General features: G+C 38.0%; 2 protein-coding genes across 2 annotated transcripts; one reads left to right on the top strand and one right to left on the bottom strand.

The window, feature by feature from the left end:
- Positions 1-11,165: 11,165 nt before the first annotated feature.
- On the bottom strand, positions 11,166-12,449 carry LOC118492574. Its single transcript, XM_035990772.1, has 2 exons — positions 12,026-12,449; positions 11,166-11,942 (listed from the first exon to the last, which is right to left on the bottom strand). The coding sequence occupies exons 1-2, from the start codon at positions 12,326-12,328 to the stop codon at positions 11,919-11,921; spliced, it is 327 nt and encodes a 108-aa protein (XP_035846665.1). The 5' UTR covers positions 12,329-12,449; the 3' UTR covers positions 11,166-11,918.
- Positions 12,450-15,001: 2,552 nt separating this feature from the next.
- On the top strand, positions 15,002-16,748 carry LOC110943709. Its single transcript, XM_022185444.1, has 4 exons — positions 15,002-15,538; positions 15,623-15,716; positions 15,950-16,198; positions 16,360-16,748. Exons 1-4 carry the CDS (start codon positions 15,002-15,004, stop codon positions 16,746-16,748), a joined length of 1,269 nt encoding a protein of 422 aa, XP_022041136.1.
- Positions 16,749-22,008: the final 5,260 nt, after the last annotated feature.

Raw genomic sequence — 22,008 nt, 5'->3', positions numbered from 1 at the left:
TTTAATTTAAATTTTTTTTTTACTAATGCAATATTTTTTAAAATTTAGGAAACAACCAATCGGGTAGTAGTTTTTGGAAGAAAACGGATAGATTTAACGCGATTATGGAGCATGGTCCGGCTCGTGATGTCGAATCCGTCTCGGGCAAGTGGCGTAAAATGAGCAAGGTCATCAACAACTTTAACGCGATTTATAACCAAATTGACCTTTCTCCTCCTGGCGGGAGTAACGACGAGGACATTCTTAACCTTGCTATCGCCAAGTGGGACTCTCAAAATCCAACGCCTTTCCCGCACTTCCGAGCATGGAACGTTGTAAGGAAAGAACAAAAATGGAAGCCGGTTCCAAATGAGGTCGCAACGGCCAAACGCACTAAAACTTCCGAGTCCGGAAGTTATAGTGCGGGAGGCTCTACCGCTCGTTGTCAAATCGACATAAACGACGACCCGGAAGATGACGAGGATGTGTTGCCCGTTCACGAGTAGGAACGTCCCCCCGGGAGGGACAAAGCAAAAAAAGAAGCGGCCGGAAAGCGAAAAGCGGCCGGCTCGAGTGGAGGTGGCGGCTCGAGTGGAGGTAGGGGCGAGAAGGCATCGTCAAAAATGGACGACTTGATAAACGAATTCCGTTCGTTCAAAGAGTTCGCGGCCGGAAAATATACTCACAAGAAAACCGTGTCATACGACTATGCTCGAGCGGAAGATATTAGGATTATGAGGTTGGATCTCGACTCAGTTCCGGAGGATGAACGCGAGGTTTATCGGAGGATGAAGGAAGATGTGAAAAAAAATGGACGTCGTAGGTTTTTTTTTAATTTTTATTTTTGGTATTTTTTTTTTTTAGGAAACGTAATTTTTTATTTTTATTTTTCGGTAATTTTTTTTTTAGGAAATGTAATTTTTTTTTATGTTATGAAATGAAATTATTTATGGTGTTTTATGTTGTATTTTTTAAATTCTATAAAGTTTTTATTAACTTAGGTTATTAAATTAAAACATAGGAAATTATAAAATAATGAGGTGGAGCCCCATCCTCCATCCCCCTCCATCCTTCATGAGGCCCATCCCCATGAGCCGCCTACGTGGAGGCTCATCCCCGTGGGGATGAGCCGAACCATACCCTTTAGTCTAAATTAATAGCACTAAGACCCTAAAAAATATAAAATAAATTAATTTTGCAGTATGTTCAGAATATTTTAATTAAACATATAGATATATATTATTACCTGATGAGTGAGTGCAATAATGCAAGCAGTTGAGGAACCTTTGGATTTAGTGTTCGAATGGGCTCTTTCCAAAACCCGAACCGGATCAGTAGAATCCGTGGGTTCATCTAGTACTGCAGTTAGTGAATTATACATGAGTTCACGTGCGTATATTCCGGCATCAATACCAAGATCAACCCAGCCACCTACACCATCGGCTACACCTATGGCTGGTTTGTCTGAACAGATAAAACGAGCATCTTCACCGCCCGTTTCCTCTTTTGCAGGGTGGGGCAGATAACATGACCCTGAAACAAGCTTCAGCGGTCTTCCTTCTACGATTGTTCTATGATAAAATAACAAATAAATTTAAAAAAATAAACTATTATATGAGTGTAGAGTAACTTTAATAATTGTATAAAACACATTAATTAATTAATAGTAACAACAAAAAAAGAAAGAGTACAGTAGGGCTGGCATATCGTGTATACTCGTACACGATAAGACACGACACGATAAGACACGATACACGAAATCACATACACGATAACTTATCGTGTCCTTTTTTTCAAACACGAACACGACACGATATACACGAAAATTACATGTTAATACCTGTTAACACCATTGTTTGACTAGTATACACGAAAATTACCTGTTAACACGGTCAAAAACACGAAAACGACATGCTATCTGAGAGTTACAGAGGGATTCTAGGGTTTTATTTTTTTTAATTGAATGAGGAATGAAAATAGAAAGGAATTAAGGAACCCACATGCACATGGCTGATGAGTTTTATTTAATTTAATTTCTTATCGTGTACTAACGGGTATTAACAGATAAACAGGTATTTAACCTGTTTATACACGAAAATTAACAGGTAATCTCGTGTCTACCTGTTTGGTACACGATACCTGTTAACTTCGTGTAGGTTCGTGTCGTGTATTCGTGTAAAATTGCCAGCCCTAGAGTACAGTAAACGGATAGTCCCTGTGGTTTTTTAAAATTTTGGAGTTGGTCCCTAGCATTCCAAAAGTACACAGATGGTCCCTGTGGTTTGCACTTTGTAACGCATGTAGTCCCCGGCCAACAAATTTAAAGGTTTTGGCATATCCAAGTTAGGGAGTAGGCACTAAATGCTTTACAAAGTGCAATCCACAGGGACCATCCATGTACTTTTGGAAAAAACTGTGGACTAAATGCGTTACAAAGTGCAAACCACAGGGACCATCTTTGTACTTTTGGAAAGCTAGGGACCAAATCCAAAATTTTGGTAAACCACGGGGACCATCCGTTTACTTTTGGAAGGCTAGGGACCAAATCCAAAATTTTGGTAAAATACACAGAACATCTATGCACTTTACTCAACAAAAAGTTACCTATTATATGAGTCTGAAGAACTTGTAACTCGATTCACACGTGAAGAGTTGTCAAATGACACATCAGCAGCCGTTGAGGCCGAAAAGCATGCCGGTGATGAGTCGAAGCACTCTCTTTCAGAACATATAAAGTATCCATACGAAAAAAAACTATCCAGCTCTTCCTTATTTCTCATACTCATGCCGATCTGGCAGCCACTGAGGAATCTTTTGTGTACGTTAAAAACATTTGTATCACCATTTGCCACAAAGAGATGTCTGTGCCTTGAAGTAGAGTTATCAAGAAAAAGTCTTGCAACTGAAACATTAGCACCGGAAAGAGCCATAGGCAACTTATGATGTCCAGTCAGCAAATGATCCACATGGTACCCGCAAACTTGGAAGGGCGGGCCCGATACATATGGGATAGATAATGTTCTTGAAACAGCACCAACAACTGAAAGATTCTTCGACTGAGCGGCAACGGGTGTACCACGTTGAGATAGAATGTTTAGGTCACAGAACGCTGCAAATGTTCGGCAGTAGATGATAACCCTTAATGGGATTTACAGCGGAATTATCATATGGTTTTGATGCCATGTTTTGCAGTGGATTAAAGACAATTTGTGTGTATCAAAAAGAATGGACAATTAGACAGTTGTAATTAATTGTCTTGGTACCGAGATATGTTCCCGGTAGTTGATATAAATACATGATAAGAACAAACAGTTGTGCGAGCGGTTGAACTTGGCGGGAATAACCGCTATTTGAAACGTTATCAACCACCGTCACACATCCGTTCATTCATAACGTTTCAGACTTACATAATTAGTATAATGTACCTAAACTTAATAATAATAATAATACATAAATTATGTTTATGATTGTCTAATACTCTCCCCTAAATATAATTCCGTTTACGGAAGTATTTCAGCACACTTTCATTAGCGTCGTCCATTGCTGCCTTTGCTCTGTTGAAATCAAACCTTCGTCTTGTTTGCCTCCTCTTGTTTTCATTCCATTCATTGTTGGTGAACAATGCATAGTGTTCCGATGACTCTTTCGCAACTCCTTGGTTGTCTTCAGCCCTTACTTCTTGACCTGCATCATGTTCAGCGGTGTCACCCTCACTTCGGCTACTCCTCGGATCTGCATTCCTTCTCAATATTGTGTCTTCTTCTGTTACATTCTTGTCTTGTACATGTGATTGAATGATCTTGAATTTGTAATAATATACGAGAACATCTAAATACATTGTATATACCAGACGCATTAATTCCCCATCACCATATTCGAATCCCATTTCTTTAGCTATCATTGGCCAGAGATTATTTTCTGTCACGTATCGATGTCCTCCTTCTCTTTCTACTATCAGATACATATCTAACAGATATATTCTTCGGTTGTTGGAAGCATAGGCTGGAATCGGTCTTGTTGTCACCCCTAATTTTTCGGTTATGAACCACTCCACCATTTCATCAAACTTTGTTTGCAGAATGAACTTGTATTTTCGAACGTAATCATCATTGTCCATCATGTTAAGTAGTGCCTTACAATCTAGGAAATCTTTGAATTTCATAGTTTGAAGTATCATTATGTTCCAGTCTGATTCATTGGATGATATTTCAAGTTTTTCGAAATAATCATTCAAGAAATTTGTTTTGTACTTCAAAAATTCAGATTCCTTGTTTATCAGTGTTTGTTTTTCCATTTGACCCAGTTCTTCTTCTTTTGACATCCCAGATATCACACTTCTGATGTTTATTAATGGAACACTAAAAGTCGGAAACAATTTGCACTTGTCTCCGGTAAATTTCACCGTAATCCCTTGTGTTATTAATTGATCAAAACTTAAGACATTCCTGTCTATGTCTTGAGTATAAAACATACTCTGTATTCGAGTTTTCTCCGTTCCAGAAATAACATCTACAACACCAATCCCCCTAATGAAGTAAAACTGATTTTCACCAGTTTTAGTTTCAACACCATTCATGCACTTGATACGCTTAAACATATCTAGATTTCCTGAAAAATGATGTTTAAGAGATTTGCTTACATACCACATGTCCGACCAAAAACCTCCATCGGTTCCTGTCACGAGATATTCCGATTTCTGACCGCTACACCATTCGTCATCTTCATCATGTTGTTGTTGTTGTGTTCCCTTGTTTATTGCGATACGTAATAACTGAGACTCTTCATCGTCTTCCTTCTTTTTGCAGTTCGAGATTTTGTGTCCCGGTTTATTACAGTAGTAACATCGCCTTGTAAGCCAGTTCCGTTCCCTCATTTCGTTTGTGCAGTGTTGACACGATAGTACTGTGGGATTTGCCCAAAGACCAGAATTTCCTGATGCTCTGATACCACTTTGATAACCCTTAATAGGATTTACAACGGAATTATCATATGGTTTTGATGCCATGTTTTGCAGCGGATTAAAGACAATTTGTGTGTATCGAAAAGAATGGACAATTAGACAGTTGTAATTAATTGTCTTGGTACCGAGATATGTTCCCGGTAGTTGATATAAATACATGACAAGAACAAACAGTTGTGCGAGCGGTTGAACTTGGCAGGAATAACCGCTATTTGAAACGTTATCAACCACCGTCACACATCCGTTCATTCATAACGTTTCAGACTTACATAATTAGCATAATGTACCTAAACTTAATAATAATAATAATAATAATAATAATAATAATAATAATAATAATAATAATAATAATAATAATAATAATACATAAATTATGTTTATGATTGTCTAATAGTAGACACCAGGCTTGTGAAATAGCAGTTTCCCGTGAATGGGTAAAACTTCCAATGAGTCCACAAAACTATTTTTGAATGCAACATAAGATTGTTGGACCCGCTGCCTGAATGAACCTTTGAGTTTTGAAATATAACTAAACAACATCTTGCCTTTGTACAAAGTGTAATCTCATACTTCAATTACATCGCTTGATTTTGCCTTTGTAAATGATATTCAGAAACCTGCTAAGTAACAGTTATGTAGGGAGAGTTGTATCAAATCAAGCATACAAAACATATGATAAGAAGCATATAACTTACTTAAACATAATTGGTTAACTTTAACATGCTCTCTCTCAAGCATTTAAACCCAAATAATATTTCCTCCAATCAAGAGGCTACCTCTTAATGGAACCATTAAGAATTTTACCAATGAGATGGTAGAAGAATGTGACATGTGATGATTTACCATTCAGAGGTTACCTCTTAACCATTCAGACTTGAGGTTACCTCTTATTCATTCAGAGGTTTTAAACCATTAAGATGTAGCATCTGAATGATTATTAAGAGGCTACCAAACAGCCCCTAAAGAAACCCAAAGCCCTAAACCCCAATAAGGAACACATGATGTCAACTGGAACAAAATAACTACAATAAGTGATGTTTGGATGATGAATCAAGCACAAAATAAGAAAGAAGGAAAAATTACACTTTTCGTCCTTTATGTTTATACCTAGTTTCAATGGATGACCTTTACCTTTAATATTTACAGCCACAGTCCTTTTTTTTTAAAACCTGTTACATCTTTCGTCCTTTACCTCAAACCCAGTTAAAAAGTTTGGTTAAGTTACATCACGTGCACAACACGTGAGGGCATTTATGTCCATTCATCACACCCAGCTACCCACCATTAAAAGCCCCAATATCTCCCCCAAATCCCTCATTTATCAGTTCAATCCTTATCATCTCCCCTAGGTCTTCGAAATGGCATAACATCCCCAAATTCATCTGCTGCTCTGATCGATCATCTTCTTCAGCAAGAAATCTTGCTTGTACGGTCATGACGACGAACCAAGAACCAGTACCACCAACGTGGTTTATACGAGAGGCCATGGATGGAGATGAAGTTCTTCAGTTGTATGGTAAGTTTAGCTGTAACCTTAAATTCTCATCTTTTTGAATGATTCAAGACAACCTATTGTAATGTGTATGTTTCTAACTAGTAAAAATTTGAAATTTGCATTTGGTATACCTCATTTATTCAGTATTAGGTTACATCATGGTGGTAGGTTAACCAAGATTCCTGGTCGTGTATACGAAGGTGGTAAGGTTAATTTTGTTGACATGATCGACGTTGATATGTTTTCTGTTCACAAGATTTCAGATATGTTGGATGAGCTGGGTTATTCTGTTACTGATCATATATACTATTTCTTCCAAAACCCTGAAAAGGATTTAGATAATGGTATTGAAGATTTAAGTAGTGACCAAGATGTTTTGAACTTGTCTAGGCATGTAGAATTTCATAAGATTATCAATGTGTTTGCTTTACATGGTTTACACAATATTAAGGACTTCTTTCAGTCACCTATGAAGCCACAAAAGGGCATTACAATTGAAGAAATTGATGAGCCTGGCCCTTATGCAATAGTGCCTTCAAAACTAACTGTAACAAGAAGGTTGCAGTTAGATGTTGATAACATTGGGCATGAAAGTGGGAGTGTGAATGAGCAGGAAGGTTTGAGTGTGAATGAGCAGGGAGGTGTGAGTGTGAATGAGCAGGAAGGTTTGAGTGTGAATGAGCAGGGAGGTGTGAGTGTGAATGAGCAGGAAGGTGTGAGTGTGCAGGAAGTGAATGAGCAGGAAGGTGTGACTGTGTAGGGTGGTGTGAGTGTGCAGGAAGAACATGTGGAAATGTTCTTGTATGATAATGCACCAGTTGACATTGAGGGGAATGTTTTAAATGAAGAGGGTCCTGAAAATGAAACAAGCACTGAAGAGGAGGATAATGACAGTGACTTTGTGGTTGATGAAAACAATTGCATGCCAGATTATGATGTAGATATGAGGGACTACACTATGAATGTTGACATGGAAGTAAATGACACCGTTATTCATCAAGATGAAGATATAGAAGATGAAATCTTAGACAATGAAGCATTCCCAAGTGGGTCAGAGTCTGATGACAATCAAACAAGCACTAGGAAGAGACAAATACATCAACAAAGAAGGAGAAATGAGAATAGAGTGAACTTTTATTTGGGACAAGTGTTTGGAACTAAGGAAGAGGCAAAGAAGCTCATAAAGGTTCATTCAGTTGAGACAAGAAGGCACATTGTTATTGTTAAGGATGATAGCACAAGGGTGAGGGCAGTGTGTCATGGTAAGTTGCCTCAATTTGATGTAGATGATAATGGAGTTCATATTGAAAGTCAAGCAAGGGGAGCAAAGGGCAAAGGGGCTGCTGTGGACAAAGGCAAAGTGTAACACCCCGTGTTTTCGAATGTCAAAGTCAAAGTCCAAGTCAACTTTGACTTTCTTTGACTGTAAATAGTCGATTTTATGTTTTAGTTGTATTATGTGGAGTAAGTGTTGTAATCAACAAGAATCGAAGTAATCGAACGTGTTTTAACGCAAACCGATCTATGACTGTGATTGATAGGAAGTAACAATGCGATAAAGTTAACTAATCAGCAATCAAACCGATCTAACAATCATCGAACTCGAGACTCGAATTATGCGAATTGTGGTATTGGTTATACGTGTGTGTGTGCCTTATGTGTTACTTGTGCGTGTTTACTTTATGTTTGGTGTGGTATTCAAGCAAATCAATCGAAAATTGAATCGAAACTCGAAGGGCAATCGAACTCAATCGAACCGACATCGAAACGTGACTTATAGGAGATTGTATGTTAGATATAGTAGTTGAGACTGAAAGTAATTTGACTAGGAACCCTATCGTATTCGTATCATCGTCCATCAAAATCGAAACCTCGAAAATCGTCGCAAAATACCCAAAAAGTGTCGCGGATCGAACAGGAAGGCAACCTGATCGAACAGGCCAGCCGATCGGCTAGCATCTTGCCAGCCAATCGAGCAGCCCACTCGATCGGAGCCCCTGGCCGATCGGCTGCCACTTTCCTCTTTTGGAGCCTATAAATAGGGTTGTCATTGTCATACTTTCCATTTTTGGAAAGCTCTGACCGAACCAGCTATCTTCTTCACCTTTTCTCATATTTCTCTCAATCCTGGTAAGTTTCCACTCTAATTCTTGTACGATTTTGATCATTACTTTATTATACACCTTTCTATCTTTCAAAACTTGGATTCTAACCGTGAAATCACCACGATCTAAGTGTTCTTGGGTGATGTCATCATGGTGTTCTTGAAGAACATCATGTTTTGGCCTCATTTCACTATGATTAGCTTAGATCTAACCGATTTCCACATAAACAAGTTAAGATCTATCAAAGATCTAAACATCCACAAGTTGTGAAGGATTGAAAGAAGGAATTCCAACTTTCTTTCAACTCTTTTACACTCAATGCCTTCAAATCAATAGAAACGAAGCTTGAACCGGCTAACTAATCATTCAAATAGTTAAAAGGTTCAAGACTCGGGTTCTACGAACAAGGTTCACCAACTTCGGGTTAAACTCCAAACCGACATTCCGAACCATCCACCGGCCGGACTTGGGTGATTCTTGTTCGAGCCAAGGAGACAAGTAGGAACGGAGGTTATCATAGTTCAGCACGTTGTCAAGATACCTTGAAAGAATGACAAATAAACAAACAGCCAAGTGTTAGACGAAAGGCCGACCATGTCGCACCCCGAAATATCAGAGCTGGCGTGACTGGACCGGTATCTTCATTGCACAGCGGAAGCAAAAAGCTAAGACTTCTAAAAAATGAACGCCCGCTAATTACTCGAAATCCCGTGGGTTCTTCTATTCCAACCGTTCCGTAGTTTTGACAATGTAACCTGAGAAAGAACATGCGAAAAAGTCAACATAAAGTTGAGCGAGTTCATAGTTTGTTTTGAAAAGATTTAAAATAAATCTTTTTGATAACCGGTTTTAAAGTTGCTGAGAAAATATAGTAAAATCATTTTCTTGGCATGATATATGAAAACTGTGAGTCTAGCCCACGAGAGTCTTTGTGCATTGCACGAGAGAGAATGGGCCGAGCCCAAACGAACCTTTGTAAGCAGGATCAGCGTGTCCTCTTACTTAGGTATAGTTTGAAAAGCGTTACCAAAGTTTATAAATCGATGTATTTGTGAGTTTCAATCAAATGAATCTTTAGAACATTTGAAAACTTGAGTATCAAAAGCTGGTATGTAAGCGTCTATGAACAGATCATTAATGTTTTGCAAGGACATTAATATGTGTGGCGACATAGGAAGCACTCAACCCTAGCGGATTTCCCCCGGTCCACCCGGTTAGAACAACAAAAGCACTACATGGGCCACACAAGGACCCAAGAGTGGGGCTCGCTACACCCGATAGATCTACCACTTTTGCCCTCGGTCTTATACAAGATTAATGGCACTTAAGAGAGATTACTATTCGCTCACCTGATCTAACAGTTCATTCCCTAGCTTAACCATACCCTAGTTAACGTATAATGTATGAGTTATTCATGTCCTTGGGCCTCTGCCCATGTCCTTGGGCCTTTGCCCACGTCATTTGTGTTATTAAAACTCATGCATGTTTCGAAAAACACTTATGTTTTCATAAAACCGGTATGTTTAGTATAATCTTTTCGTAAACCATTTGAGTTCGTTGAAATTCTGTCGCAAAATGGTTTATAAATATGTGATATTGATTTATCGAAACCTTGTGTGATTTTGCAAAACTTGCATGTCTTTCCACCCCCGAAAACATTTTATAAAAATGTAAAACAGTAAAAAGTGGGGGTTATGAACTCACCTTGATATTCCTGTGCAAAGCTAGCCTAGCGTGATTCCGTAGTGTCGTTCCAAGAACGTGTATTTAGCTAGCGTGCAACTATAGTATTCCTGATCAAAGAATAATTATAAGTTTCTAATAAAACAACTTAGTTAAACTACGTGTCCGAGCTCTACCGAGTCGTTAACTAAACGATCCTAAGGTAGTTGTTATCTGACTTAGAATAACCAATCTATGGTTATTTGATCCCGTTCATAATCGGGATAAAACTAAGTCTCGAGATCGACTTAGCTTTCGAGTGATTTTGGATATATATTTATATCTATAAATATAAAATATATTTACATAGCCGTGTTAGCTGTCGCGAATAGAAGGCGTAGATGGATAATGGCACGTCTCGTCGTAGCTTTCATAAGACGTAACTAAAAAACATTACATTATATTTATTTTTATAAAAGTATACGGACTAACGACGTTTGAAATGAATATAAGCAATTGTATTCGTAGAATATTCGGATTCTAAATAGCTGAAAGAAATATAAATAATTATATTTACTTTATAAGATTTCCGGATACTAAACGTTTGAAATAAATATGAAAACTACATTTAGTGTGTAAAAGGGTTTAGAGTCGCCGTTGAAATAAATAAAAACCGTTATATTTTATTTCATAAAAAAAATTATTATACGAAGTCGATGTGTGAACTAAATATTCGTATCCACAATGTTTAAAATAGATATACACGTTATATTCATCGAATAAAAGTGTTTGGAATATCGAAGTTTCTAAATGTTGGAACTAATATAATAAATGTCGGGTTTCAATGTTTCGTTAAGTAATAAGTCGCCAAAATAAATATATCCGTATATGTAGTTTATAACAAAAACTCGGATTTTTCAACAAGTGTCGTTTTTATAACAATACACACGTGTCGTGTTTCGGATTTTTATGAAAATCGGACAGAGTTTCCTCTGTTTTTGGACTAACCCGACAATAAAAGTCGTCGTATTTTTATCAAAATTCAACAATTTTCCGCAACAAGTCAAGCAATTTGTATCAAATTTTCGCCAAAGCATTGTAATATATAATAAATCTTGTGAAATGCGCCAAAGATAAAACAAAATAACTAAGGTATCGGTCGAGCTCGATTCGCGTAGTCTAAAAATAACTATATCGATTTGAACTAAATCTCGCGTCATTAAAACTTTACCGGATCTTCGCTGACTGTGGTTGACTGCGTTGACCGTCTGTTGACCCGAGTTGACTCGGGTGTTGACCGAGTCAACCGGGTCTGTCTCGAACGCAGCTGAGTTGACTCGAGCCCGACTGAGTCATGAAACCCGAAACAAATCCAACTCGGACCGAAACTGTTGAACCAAACCAAAAGCTGGCTCGTCGAACCGAACCCGAACCACACTAGATCTGACATGGAACCCGAGACGTCACACGAACCGCTGCTGACTTCTGTTGACTCGAGTAGAACCCGAATCAAGATCAGAGATGAACCGAAACACCCTTCAGGTTCTGAACTGACCCAAACAAGTATGATCGTTGACCCGATCCGTTAACCGAATCAACTTAACCAATCCACTGTCATCATCATCAACATCCTGACTCCAACATCATCATCATCAGTGCCGTAGCCGCTGGCGACTCCGGTGCCGTCGGCCACCACCGTCACGACCGCCACCACCAACTATACCGCTGAACCGAACCCCGACTGAAACGAAGAGCTTCGATAAAAAAATAAAAAAAAAAGAACAAGATTTTTAAGAGAATGAAGACAGAAATGTGGGGATTTACCGGAACTTGTCGGAATCTGAGGAACACCACCGTCGCCGGTGTCTCCACTGTCGCCGCCGTGAGCGGCGACACCGCTCCATCTCCGTCGCCTTTTCTCTCCTCTCCGATCTCTCTCTTCACCACATTTCTCGCTGCCTCTCTCTCTCTCTCTACGGCTGTGTCTGAGGTGCGGGTGGGGTGTGGCTTCACCGGCTCACCGGGAGTGATGAAGGGAGGATATCTGAGGGCGTTTGACGGAGAAATAGGCCGGAAAACAACTCCTGGTTGCCGGCGATTGGACAGAGAGAGGGTTAGGGTTCTCATATGTTGAAATGAAGAGATGGATGGATACTGTTTTAGTGTGCGCAGGTTTGAAAAAAAAATGAGAGAATAGGGTTTTGATTTCACTTATATAGTTAGGTTTCAAGTGGGCTTGGGCCCTAGGCCCACAAGCCCGTTCCGCGTGGCCCAAACGTTTGCGAAGCCCGTTTTTGAAACCCCGATCGTCGTAAATTGTCGTAAAATAAAGTTTTAGAGTCGAAAGTTCATGAAATTATGTCGCACGCCGTTACTAAACGCATACGTTTTTCAGTCGCGTTAAATCGTGCATAACACTTCAGTCGTCGTTTCTAACCTGTTTTTCGATCCGTTTTCAATTACGGAAAATAAAATTTGAAAACGAAGTTAAATATATCAAAATATTTCAGATTTTATGTTAATACGTGTGTCTGGTGCTTCCGTTTCGTTGTCGGTGCGTTCATGCAATCGCGTTGTTCATTCCCGTTTGCGTTTGTGACATTCGAAAGCGTGAGAATTTCGCAAAACGAAATCCATAGGTTTAAATTATATGTATAAAACTCGTATTTGTCGGCGTTGTCAGTAGTTTGTACGGTATCAGTTCGTTATCGTTTAACGCTCAGCAGATTTCCCAAAATCCTCATACGCGCACTGTAACGTCCGATAAGCGTTCCTAGGCATACCAAGAGCCTAATTAAGTTAATTCGTGCCTTAAACACTACTTATTATCGCCTTAAACATTTGTTAATCACGTAATTAGAAGTCGTTAATCATCGGTTGTCACAGACCAGGTCAGAAATGCTGGCCGAACGGCTAGGCTGTTCGAACAGCCCAGTCGATCGGACATGCCAGCCGATCGACCGGGCCAGCCGATCGGCTAGCACATGGTCCCACACTTACAAAATTTCATGAGGAATAGTATTGACGAAGTAATGTTCGATCGAATAGGTCATACTATTGGTAAACATTACTGTTCGGATCATGAGATACTATTCCTCAACACTTAACCGTTTTCACAACTCGTTCGTAGTAGAGAATGCCAGCCGATCGAACAGGTTGTTCGATCGAGTGACATTCAGCTGGGGACTAACCATGGAGCTCCTAGCCGATCGAGTGAGCTAGCCGATCGAATGAGCTAGCCGATCGAGCGAACCGTTCGATCGATCGACTTGAAAGGTAGGAGCACTTCAGTGTTCTCAAATACTGCAACAAAAACTTCAAAAGTTCAAATCCTCTAACACAAACACACCAGAGGAAGAAACAATCCACTCAAATGGTCCAGCCGATCGAGCCAACCGGCCGATCGAACGGGACTGTCCAATCGGATATACCAGCCGATCGAACGGGCCGTTCGATCGAACCTGCCGTTCGATCGACCAGCCCATTCGATCCATCCATACTTGTTTACTTTTCCGCGTTACTTATCGTTATGCTATCGAACTATTCAGGCTAATCTTACTCTCAGCGCTCCCTTCAATCCACAGTCAATCACTGTGAGTATACTCGATCCCTTTTTACTTTTAGCACTTTTGGGTGTTACATACGTTACTTACCAAATCACAAACAAACACAAACTATTTGAACGCTAACCGAATGCATGTGCTATTTGACTAAATGAATGCTGTTTATTATGTTTACACGTGGAGTGCTATCTACCTGCCTTAGCAACATAGTACTATAGTTTGGACTCAGCACCCGTTCACACGGGGGTTGTTAAGGACAATTACTTGCATGGATTACGGTGGTAATCATGTATTGCGAACCGTCTCGGACGGTCAACCCGCAGTCGTTGGTATCGATGGTCCCATGTCGATAATTAACATGCATCGTTTTCCTCTGTGTACGTGCCTGGTTATGCGTAAACTATTCGAACTCTATATGCTATTATCAAACTTGTGTGCTCACCTTTACATTTTATGTGTTGACTTTATTTTAACGTATGTGACATGTAATTAGGATGCTTATCTGCTAGGAAAGCGTGGCTAGGATAAAGCTCTAGAGGCCAATGAATAGCTATAGGTAGTGGTCTACCTAGGGGTCTCTAGAAGCAAATAAACAATTGCCATGGAGCCGTTGGAGTTGTCCGATCTGGAGTCTATGGCATTAGCTATCTGTAGATCTTGTCCGGATAGGTCTTAAGGACTTCAAGCAATACTTTTATTCATTTTGGTTTGTAATAATTAAATCTGAGTTGTCGGAACAGAATTTATTTGCCTAGTTGCTTTCTATGATAACTTGTTATTTATTTGGGACACGGTATGGGACGTGTCATGTAAACTGAATTCATATAATAGTTGTTGTGGAAACTTCTGGACAATCTGTTTCGCTCAGTGCTGCGCCCCGATGATTCCGCCATCGGTTGGGGTGTGACACAAAGGGCCTGCTGTGGACAAAGGCAAAGGTAAAGGGCCTGTTGTGAAGAAGGGTAAAAGTCAAGGGGAAAAATTGCCAAAGTTTAAAAGAACAGAGCCTCCTGTGAATAAAGGCAAAGGTAAAGGGGCTGCTGGTGAAGGATCCAATGTACATGTTGGGGGAAGAGGCATCAAAAAAGATTCTGCAGAATACCCATGTCCATGGGCCCTACTTATCTCAAAAGTTAAAGGGGAAGAAAGTTGGATGGTCAAGACTCTTCTTGAAGAACATAAATGTGTTTGTACCAGAAAAATACATGCTTGTACTTCAACCTTTCTCTCTCAACAAATGGTTGAACAAATTGAAGAAAATCCAGATATTCCTGTCAAAGCTGTTCAAGAACAATTTCAAAGAAAGTATGTTGTTGGTGTATCCAGGATGAAGGCTTACAGGGCTAAAACAAAAGCAAGGAAGATGGTGGAAGGTGATTACTCATCACAGTATGGTCTGTTGAGGGACTATGTCCTTGAGTTGCAAAGTAAAAATCCTGGTACCACTGTTAAGATAGATCTAGAACCTGGTCATCCAAGGGATCTGACTAGACAGTTTAGAAGGATCTATGTTTGTTTAGGGGCTTTAAAGCAGGGGTTTAAAGCATTAGGCAGGGATTTACTTGGTTTGGATGGTGCATTCATGAAGGGGCCTTATCCTGGACAACTCTTAAGTGCAGTGGGTGTTGACTCTAATAATGGAATCTATCCAGTGTGTTATGCAATTGTTGAGGCTGAAAATCTAAGTGCTTGGACATGGTTCCTAGATTTGTTAGCTGATGACCTTGAGATACCAAGAAACTCGGCCTTTACATTTATGAGTGATAGGCAAAAGGTTAGTATTTACTTGCATTCCTTTTTTAATTCAGTTCTGAGATTTTATATTGGTTTAGGTTTAATTACAATCTGTTTTCCACAGGGTCTGCTACCTGCAGTTTCCAAGTTGTTTCCATTAGCTGAGCACAGATATTGTCTCAGACATATTCATGAGAATATGAAAGGAAGCTTTAAAGGTAGACAATACAAAGATTTATTGTGGAAATGTGCATAGGAAACAACAATTCCTGAGTTTCAAACTTCCATGGAGGAATTGAAAGCTTTTAACAAAAAAGCTCACTTGTGGCTGTCTAAAATCCCCCCTCTTCACTGGACAAGGTCCCATTTCTCTGGTATGTACATTGTGTTTCCATTTCTCACTTGGTCTTAACTAGTATACACTTGACTATTGATAAAAACCAATGAACAGGTAGGGCATTAAGTGACATACTACTCAATAACATGTGTGAAACCTTCAATGGCAAGATACTGGAAGGGAGGGACAAGCCTATCATTGCTGCTTTGGAGTATATCAGGGAGTACCTAATGAGGAGGATTGTGACAGTGTTGAGGGTTATAGAAAGGACTGAAGGTCTTATTACACCTTGGGCACAAAAACAACTTCAGACAATTAAGAAAGATCAGCCTTTTATCATGTGCAGTGGAATGGAGGGGATCTGTATGGGGTGAGTGGTAAACCTGGACACACAAGGGTAGTGGACTTGGCCAAAAAGACTTGTGCTTGTAGAGGCTGGGAAATCACAGGTATATTATTAACTGTTTGTGACTGACTTTTATGATTATTAACTGTTTGTGACTGATTGTTCATGATTGTGACAGGCATGCCCTGCAGACATGTAGTGGCTGCAATATGGTTCATGGCTACTAATGGTCAAAGAGTTGGTGCTTTGGAAAGCTGGTTTGATCCAGTCTACTCAATAGGCAGGTGGAAAGAGGTGTATGCTTTCAAGATAAACCCTATAAATGGCAAAGCTCTATGGCCGAAGAGTGAAGTTCCTTTCAAGATAACACCACCAAAACATCACAAACAAGTGGGTAGGCCAAAGAAGGTTAGGAAGAGGTCAGCCGTGGAGATGGAGGATGAAGGATCAAGCAAGAAAAAGGGCAGGTTATCAAAGAAGAATATGAAGGGTGTATGTGGAAAATGTGGGAACACCGGACACAATCGAAGGACTTGCAAGGGGCAAGGTGAAAAAAGGAAGGACTAGATCTGTTGGCAGGGGTTTAACTTTTTACTTTTGGTTTGTTATGGTCTTTGACTTTTGGTTTGTTAAGGTCTAACTTAGTACTTTATGGGATATGTATTAACTTTAGATGTTTGGAACATGTTTAAAACATGTCTTTTATAAGTTAAGTACTTTATGGGATATCTATGCCAATGTGGCAGTTTTTGTTTGCAATTTGCATTGTGTTTGTTGTCTACAACACTTGAATGGGTCAAAACAGCAGTTGCATTGTGTTTGATGTCTACAGCAGTTGAATGGGTCATTTGTCTTGTTTGTTTGCAATTTGCAGCCATTTAAAGTGTCCAAACAGGTTATGTGCTGTTTGCCAAACAGGTTATGGGTCAAAATAGAGACTGTCCAAACATGTCAATTATGTGCTGCTTACCAAACAGGTTATGTCCAAACAGGTTTTGGGTCAATATGGAGACTGTCAAAACAGGTTATGGGTCAAAATTCCATTTTGCAACAACAACAAAGACAATATCTTTTGCCGAAGGTACTGCATTACATCAAAACAGGTTATGGGTCAAAATTCTGTTTTGCAACAACAAGAAACACAATATCATTTGCCGAAGGTACTGCATTACATCAAAAGGTACTGCATTACATCAAAACTACTTACATATCACATTTCATACAAAAACTACTTGCATTAAACTGCATTACATCAAGACTATCACATTACATCTAGACTGCTTTGCATTACATGAACAAATACACGATGAAGCAAACCCAACTCAAAATCATAATCTTTTTCAGCTTCATTGTCTCAGATTTAAGTTCTTTCACCTTCTCCTCTAACATGTTTCTGTTTCGTAGCAGGCCTGGGATGATGTTCACACATGAATGGCAATTGGACTGATCTACCCATCCTATGAATCGACATGACGATCCTTGATCAGGACACCCATAAAAACGGCGACCTGGGTTCCTATCTGTCCAAGAGGTGAGGATAACAGCTTCTCTTCCACAATCGCATAACACCATCTTCGTTTATGAGCAGATGATTTAAGATCCAAACCCTAATTTTGGGCCAGCCGCCTTAGAGAGAGTTGCAGGTATGGGGGCTAAAACAATGGGGAAGAAACCCTAATCAGAGATTTGGGGGAGATATTGGGGCTTTTAATGGTGGGTAGCTGGTTGTTATGAATGGACATAAATGCCCTCACGTGCTGTGCACGTGATGTAACTTAACCAAACTTTTTAACTGGGTTTGAGGTAAAGGACGAAAGATGTAACAGGTTTTCAAAAAAAAGGACTGTGGCTGTAAATATTAAAGGTAAAGGTCATCCATTGCAACTAGGTATAAACATAAAGGACGAAAAGTGTAATTTTTCCAAGAAAGAAAGAAGAAACTTAAACATAAGTTGAAGATAAAGAAAGATTTACCTTGAAGATGGTAGGGTTTGTGGAGGAGTGAAAGGCAGCCGTAATAATAATAATGAAGAGTTGACAGAGATGGAACCAGCAGCCTAATATCCGGTGAAAGGACTATTTAACCACCTCAGGCTTAGCTTAGCTTAGCTTAGGTGTGGACAAAACCAGAATTGACTTGAATTGAATGAATGAAGCCCGTAAGCGAACGGGGGCCACCCAATAATTAGGCGGAAAATAAACCCGGATAACGGAAAAATTCAAAACATTCAGGACCGATAGTCAAAACATGCTCTTGGAAAAAGAGTAAAGTACAATTTTGACCCATATTGATTATATCACTTTTAACTAGGAGTGCAAACGAGCCGAGTTACTCGCGAGCTACTCGAGCTCGAACGAGCCGAGCTTAAACGAGCTCGAGCTTGAGCCCGAGCCTAAAAACAAGCTCGTTTAGTAAACGAGCCCGAGCCCAAGTTTTGCCTATCGAACTCAAGCCGGCTCGCGAGCCTAATCGAGTTTTCTATTTATATTTTTTTATTAATATATTAAACATATATTTATATAACAATAATTACCATTTATATAAATATAAAAAAATAACTAAATTATATGTATAATAATAATTATAATTAATATAAATTAATTAAAAATACTAAACGAGTCAACATTATATATATATAATGGAAGGTTCAAATGAGAACAACTTTTTTTAAGAAGAAAAAAGAAGAAGTTTCAACAAATAAGAATGTTTCTTTTTACTTCATTTAATATTTGCATTTAATTTTAATATAAGGGTATATTGGTAAACTTACATAAATTATTAATTTGTATTCTTTCTCTTTAATAACTAACTAAATTAAATTTGTAACTCCTTTTCAAAATATATACTTTTTCCAAATTAAAAAAAAAACTTAATTTAAAGTGTAGAATAAAGTATTAGTTGTGTAAGATAAATTACGAGTTGTGTAGGATATATTTCAAGGTGTGTAGGATAAATTTCGACTGTGTAGGATAAAATTCTATAATGTGTAAGGTATATGTAGGAAAATTTTGATATGTGTAGGGTTTGTAGATCATATGTTGGATAATTAATGATTAGTTGACTAATTAATTAAAGAGAGAAAAATTAATGATATGAGTTATAAATGAAATAGTATTTTACTAATATGTATTTTTTTATTTTTATTCTCACATTAAATTTCTTCTCAAATAAATCTTCCCATCTATATATAATGTCTCTAAAAATTGATTAAAGACAAAGTTTCTTGCTCGTTTCTAGAGGGACTGATTCAATGTATTAGCAAAACTCATTTATAGATTTTTTTTTCATCAAATAAAAAAAGTGGTATTAACCTTCACCTATCATATAGACTTGATAAATTAAATAATTTGTGAAACTAAATATTATAACTTCTGAAACTAAATTAACCGCCATAACTGATAACCGAATCATAATCGATATAATTGAATCGCTATTAACCGATAACCGACATAACCGATGATTATGGTTATGAAACTTTGTTTAACCGACCAATCTGTTATGGTTACGATTTTGAAGCTTTGGTTTATCCGATATAACAAAACCGAATTGAACTTGTAATGTTGAGTTTATATAATGAATTTATGTTTTACATTAACCATATAGAAGTCTTTTACTAAGATAAAAGTACGTTAGTAACAAAGTAATCTTGATGTAGATGCCCTTTATATTGATGAGAAATTGAGGTGTTATGGTGTAGTCTCTTTTGTTGTAAATTACCTTATTAAAAAGAATCTCACATTGGTAGTTTAACCAAAAAATGTAGTCTCAGTTATCGTATAAAAAAAAAGACAAAACTAAGTCCACCACACACACCCCTTATTTATTTCAAACCTTGATTGGTTAGATAACCGAAATAACCAGAACGAACCATAACTAACTTCATAACCAAAGTTCGGCTATGGTTATGGTTAAGGAATTCCATAACCGAAGCTAGCAGTCATGGTTATGGTTAATGGTAAAAAACAAACCAAACCGACCCATACACACCCTACTTCATACTTGTTTTTAATTTTCAAAATCTCTCTTTGATTATTTTTAATTTGGTTACCAAAATTAATTTTCAAAATCTCTCAACAATTTTTAATTTAGTTACCAAAATAGCTATAACTAACTGCCATGGTGTATAATTCTCTTCTAAAGTTTTCATCATTGGTCAATCCTAATAATAATAATAATAATAATAATAATAATAATAATAATAATAATAATAATAATAATAATAATAATAATAATTATTATTATTATTATTATTATTATTATTATTATTATTATTATTAAACGAACTGAAATGAATAGTAACTAGATGTAAGATCCGCCGCGTTGCGGCTAGGGTCTTACAAATTACGACACAATGAATCTACTTTATACGGCTAGGGCCTTACAAATTACGGCGCAATGAATCTATTTTATACTTCTCTATCGACCCGCTCATTGCGTTTTAAAACCACAAACCTAAGGATTAACCACACACCTTTGTATCAAGTTAGATATCCAAACGATCACATTGTATTTCCAAATGTCTTGTGAAGGGAGATACAAATACTTGATGTTGATTAGGGATGAGCACGGTACGTATTCAGTATTGAATCGGTACCGGTACCCAAAGTACCGGTACCGAAAAACGGGAAAAGTGGGTACCGGTACCGAATATACCGGTTCGGTACCAGTACCGGTATTTACCGGTGTTTTACCTGTAAATACCGGTACTGTTCCGATCCGGTACCAAAAAGCGGGGATAATGGGTACCCGTACAATTAAAGAGAGTTGGCCCAAAACAATAACCCACACCAGCTAGTTATTTTGTAAAAAAAAATACCAATGTCCAAGAATATATGCTTAGAGTACAACTTCTAATGCACCATAATGTTAAAAATAAAACCAATGTCCAAGAATATATGCTTAAAATACAACTTCTAATGCACCATAATGTTAAAAATTAGTAGTATATAAATTTTAATAATTAACTGAAATGAATAGTAATTTTAATAACTGAAATGAATAGTAATTTTAATATATAATAATATATAGTTTTTTTAATATTTTTATTATTTTAATATTATAATAATAGTTATTTTCTTTACTTTTTAACTTTAATCCTTTTTTTAATATTAGGGGTTGGGATAAGCTTGGTGTTAACCGGTATCGAACCAGTACTGGTATCGAAAATACCGGTACGGTCCTGTTCGGTATCAGTACGTGAAGGTAAAAACCGACACTAATACAGAAAACGCCAAAAGTTGGTGCCAAATTGATATTGGAAATCTTTTGGTTCGGGAAATTCAGTGCGGCTACCCGGTACCATTTGCGCATCCCTGATCACGGTTACCGTACAAACAACGGTATCGTACAACTTTTTTTGTTGATTTTCTTCAACTTTTAATTTTTCTTTTTTAGTTTCAGATGTAGGGATGAGCTCGGTGCCAACCGATACAGAATCGGAACTGATACCGAAAATACCGATTACTGTACCGGTATATGAAGGTAAAAAACGGTAGTGAACCGGTACCAGGAACGCCAAAAGTCGGTGCCGAATTGGTACTTAAAATCTTTCGGTTCGACAAATTTGGTACCGGTACCCAGAACAATTTGCTCATCTCTGACCACGGGTTTCATACGAACAACATCCTTACCATACAACTTTTTTTGTTGATTTTCTTTTGGTTATCTTTTAGTGTTTTTTTTTTACATTTTCTTTTTATTCTTGTCAGCAATTATGTTCACAACACACTCGTAGTGATTTCAAAATACATGTAAACACATACTAAATAACAAAATAAATTCGTCCTTTAAACCTAGTTTTTCTTACATATAACAGAGAGCAAAAGT

The sequence above is a fragment of the Helianthus annuus genome, chromosome 5 (genome assembly GCF_002127325.2).
Source record: "Helianthus annuus cultivar XRQ/B chromosome 5, HanXRQr2.0-SUNRISE, whole genome shotgun sequence".
NCBI lineage: Eukaryota > Viridiplantae > Streptophyta > Magnoliopsida > Asterales > Asteraceae > Helianthus > Helianthus annuus.
Note: the sequence above shows the minus strand (reverse complement) of the source record. Positions and strands in the feature narration are given on the sequence as shown.

Coding starts and splice junctions, on each gene's coding strand:
- LOC118492574 (XM_035990772.1), bottom strand. CDS start 12,328: ATGAGAACCCTAACCCTCTCTCTGTCCAATCGCCGGCAACCAGGAGTT. Junction 11,943..12,025: donor TCAGATTCCGACAAGTTCCG/GTAAATCCCCAC, acceptor TCTTCGTTTCAG/TCGGGGTTCGGTTCAGCGGT.
- LOC110943709 (XM_022185444.1), top strand. CDS start 15,002: ATGGTTGAACAAATTGAAGAAAATCCAGATATTCCTGTCAAAGCTGTT. Junction 15,539..15,622: donor TTATGAGTGATAGGCAAAAG/GTTAGTATTTAC, acceptor TGTTTTCCACAG/GGTCTGCTACCTGCAGTTTC. Junction 16,199..16,359: donor CAGTGGAATGGAGGGGATCT/GTATGGGGTGAG, acceptor TGATTGTGACAG/GCATGCCCTGCAGACATGTA.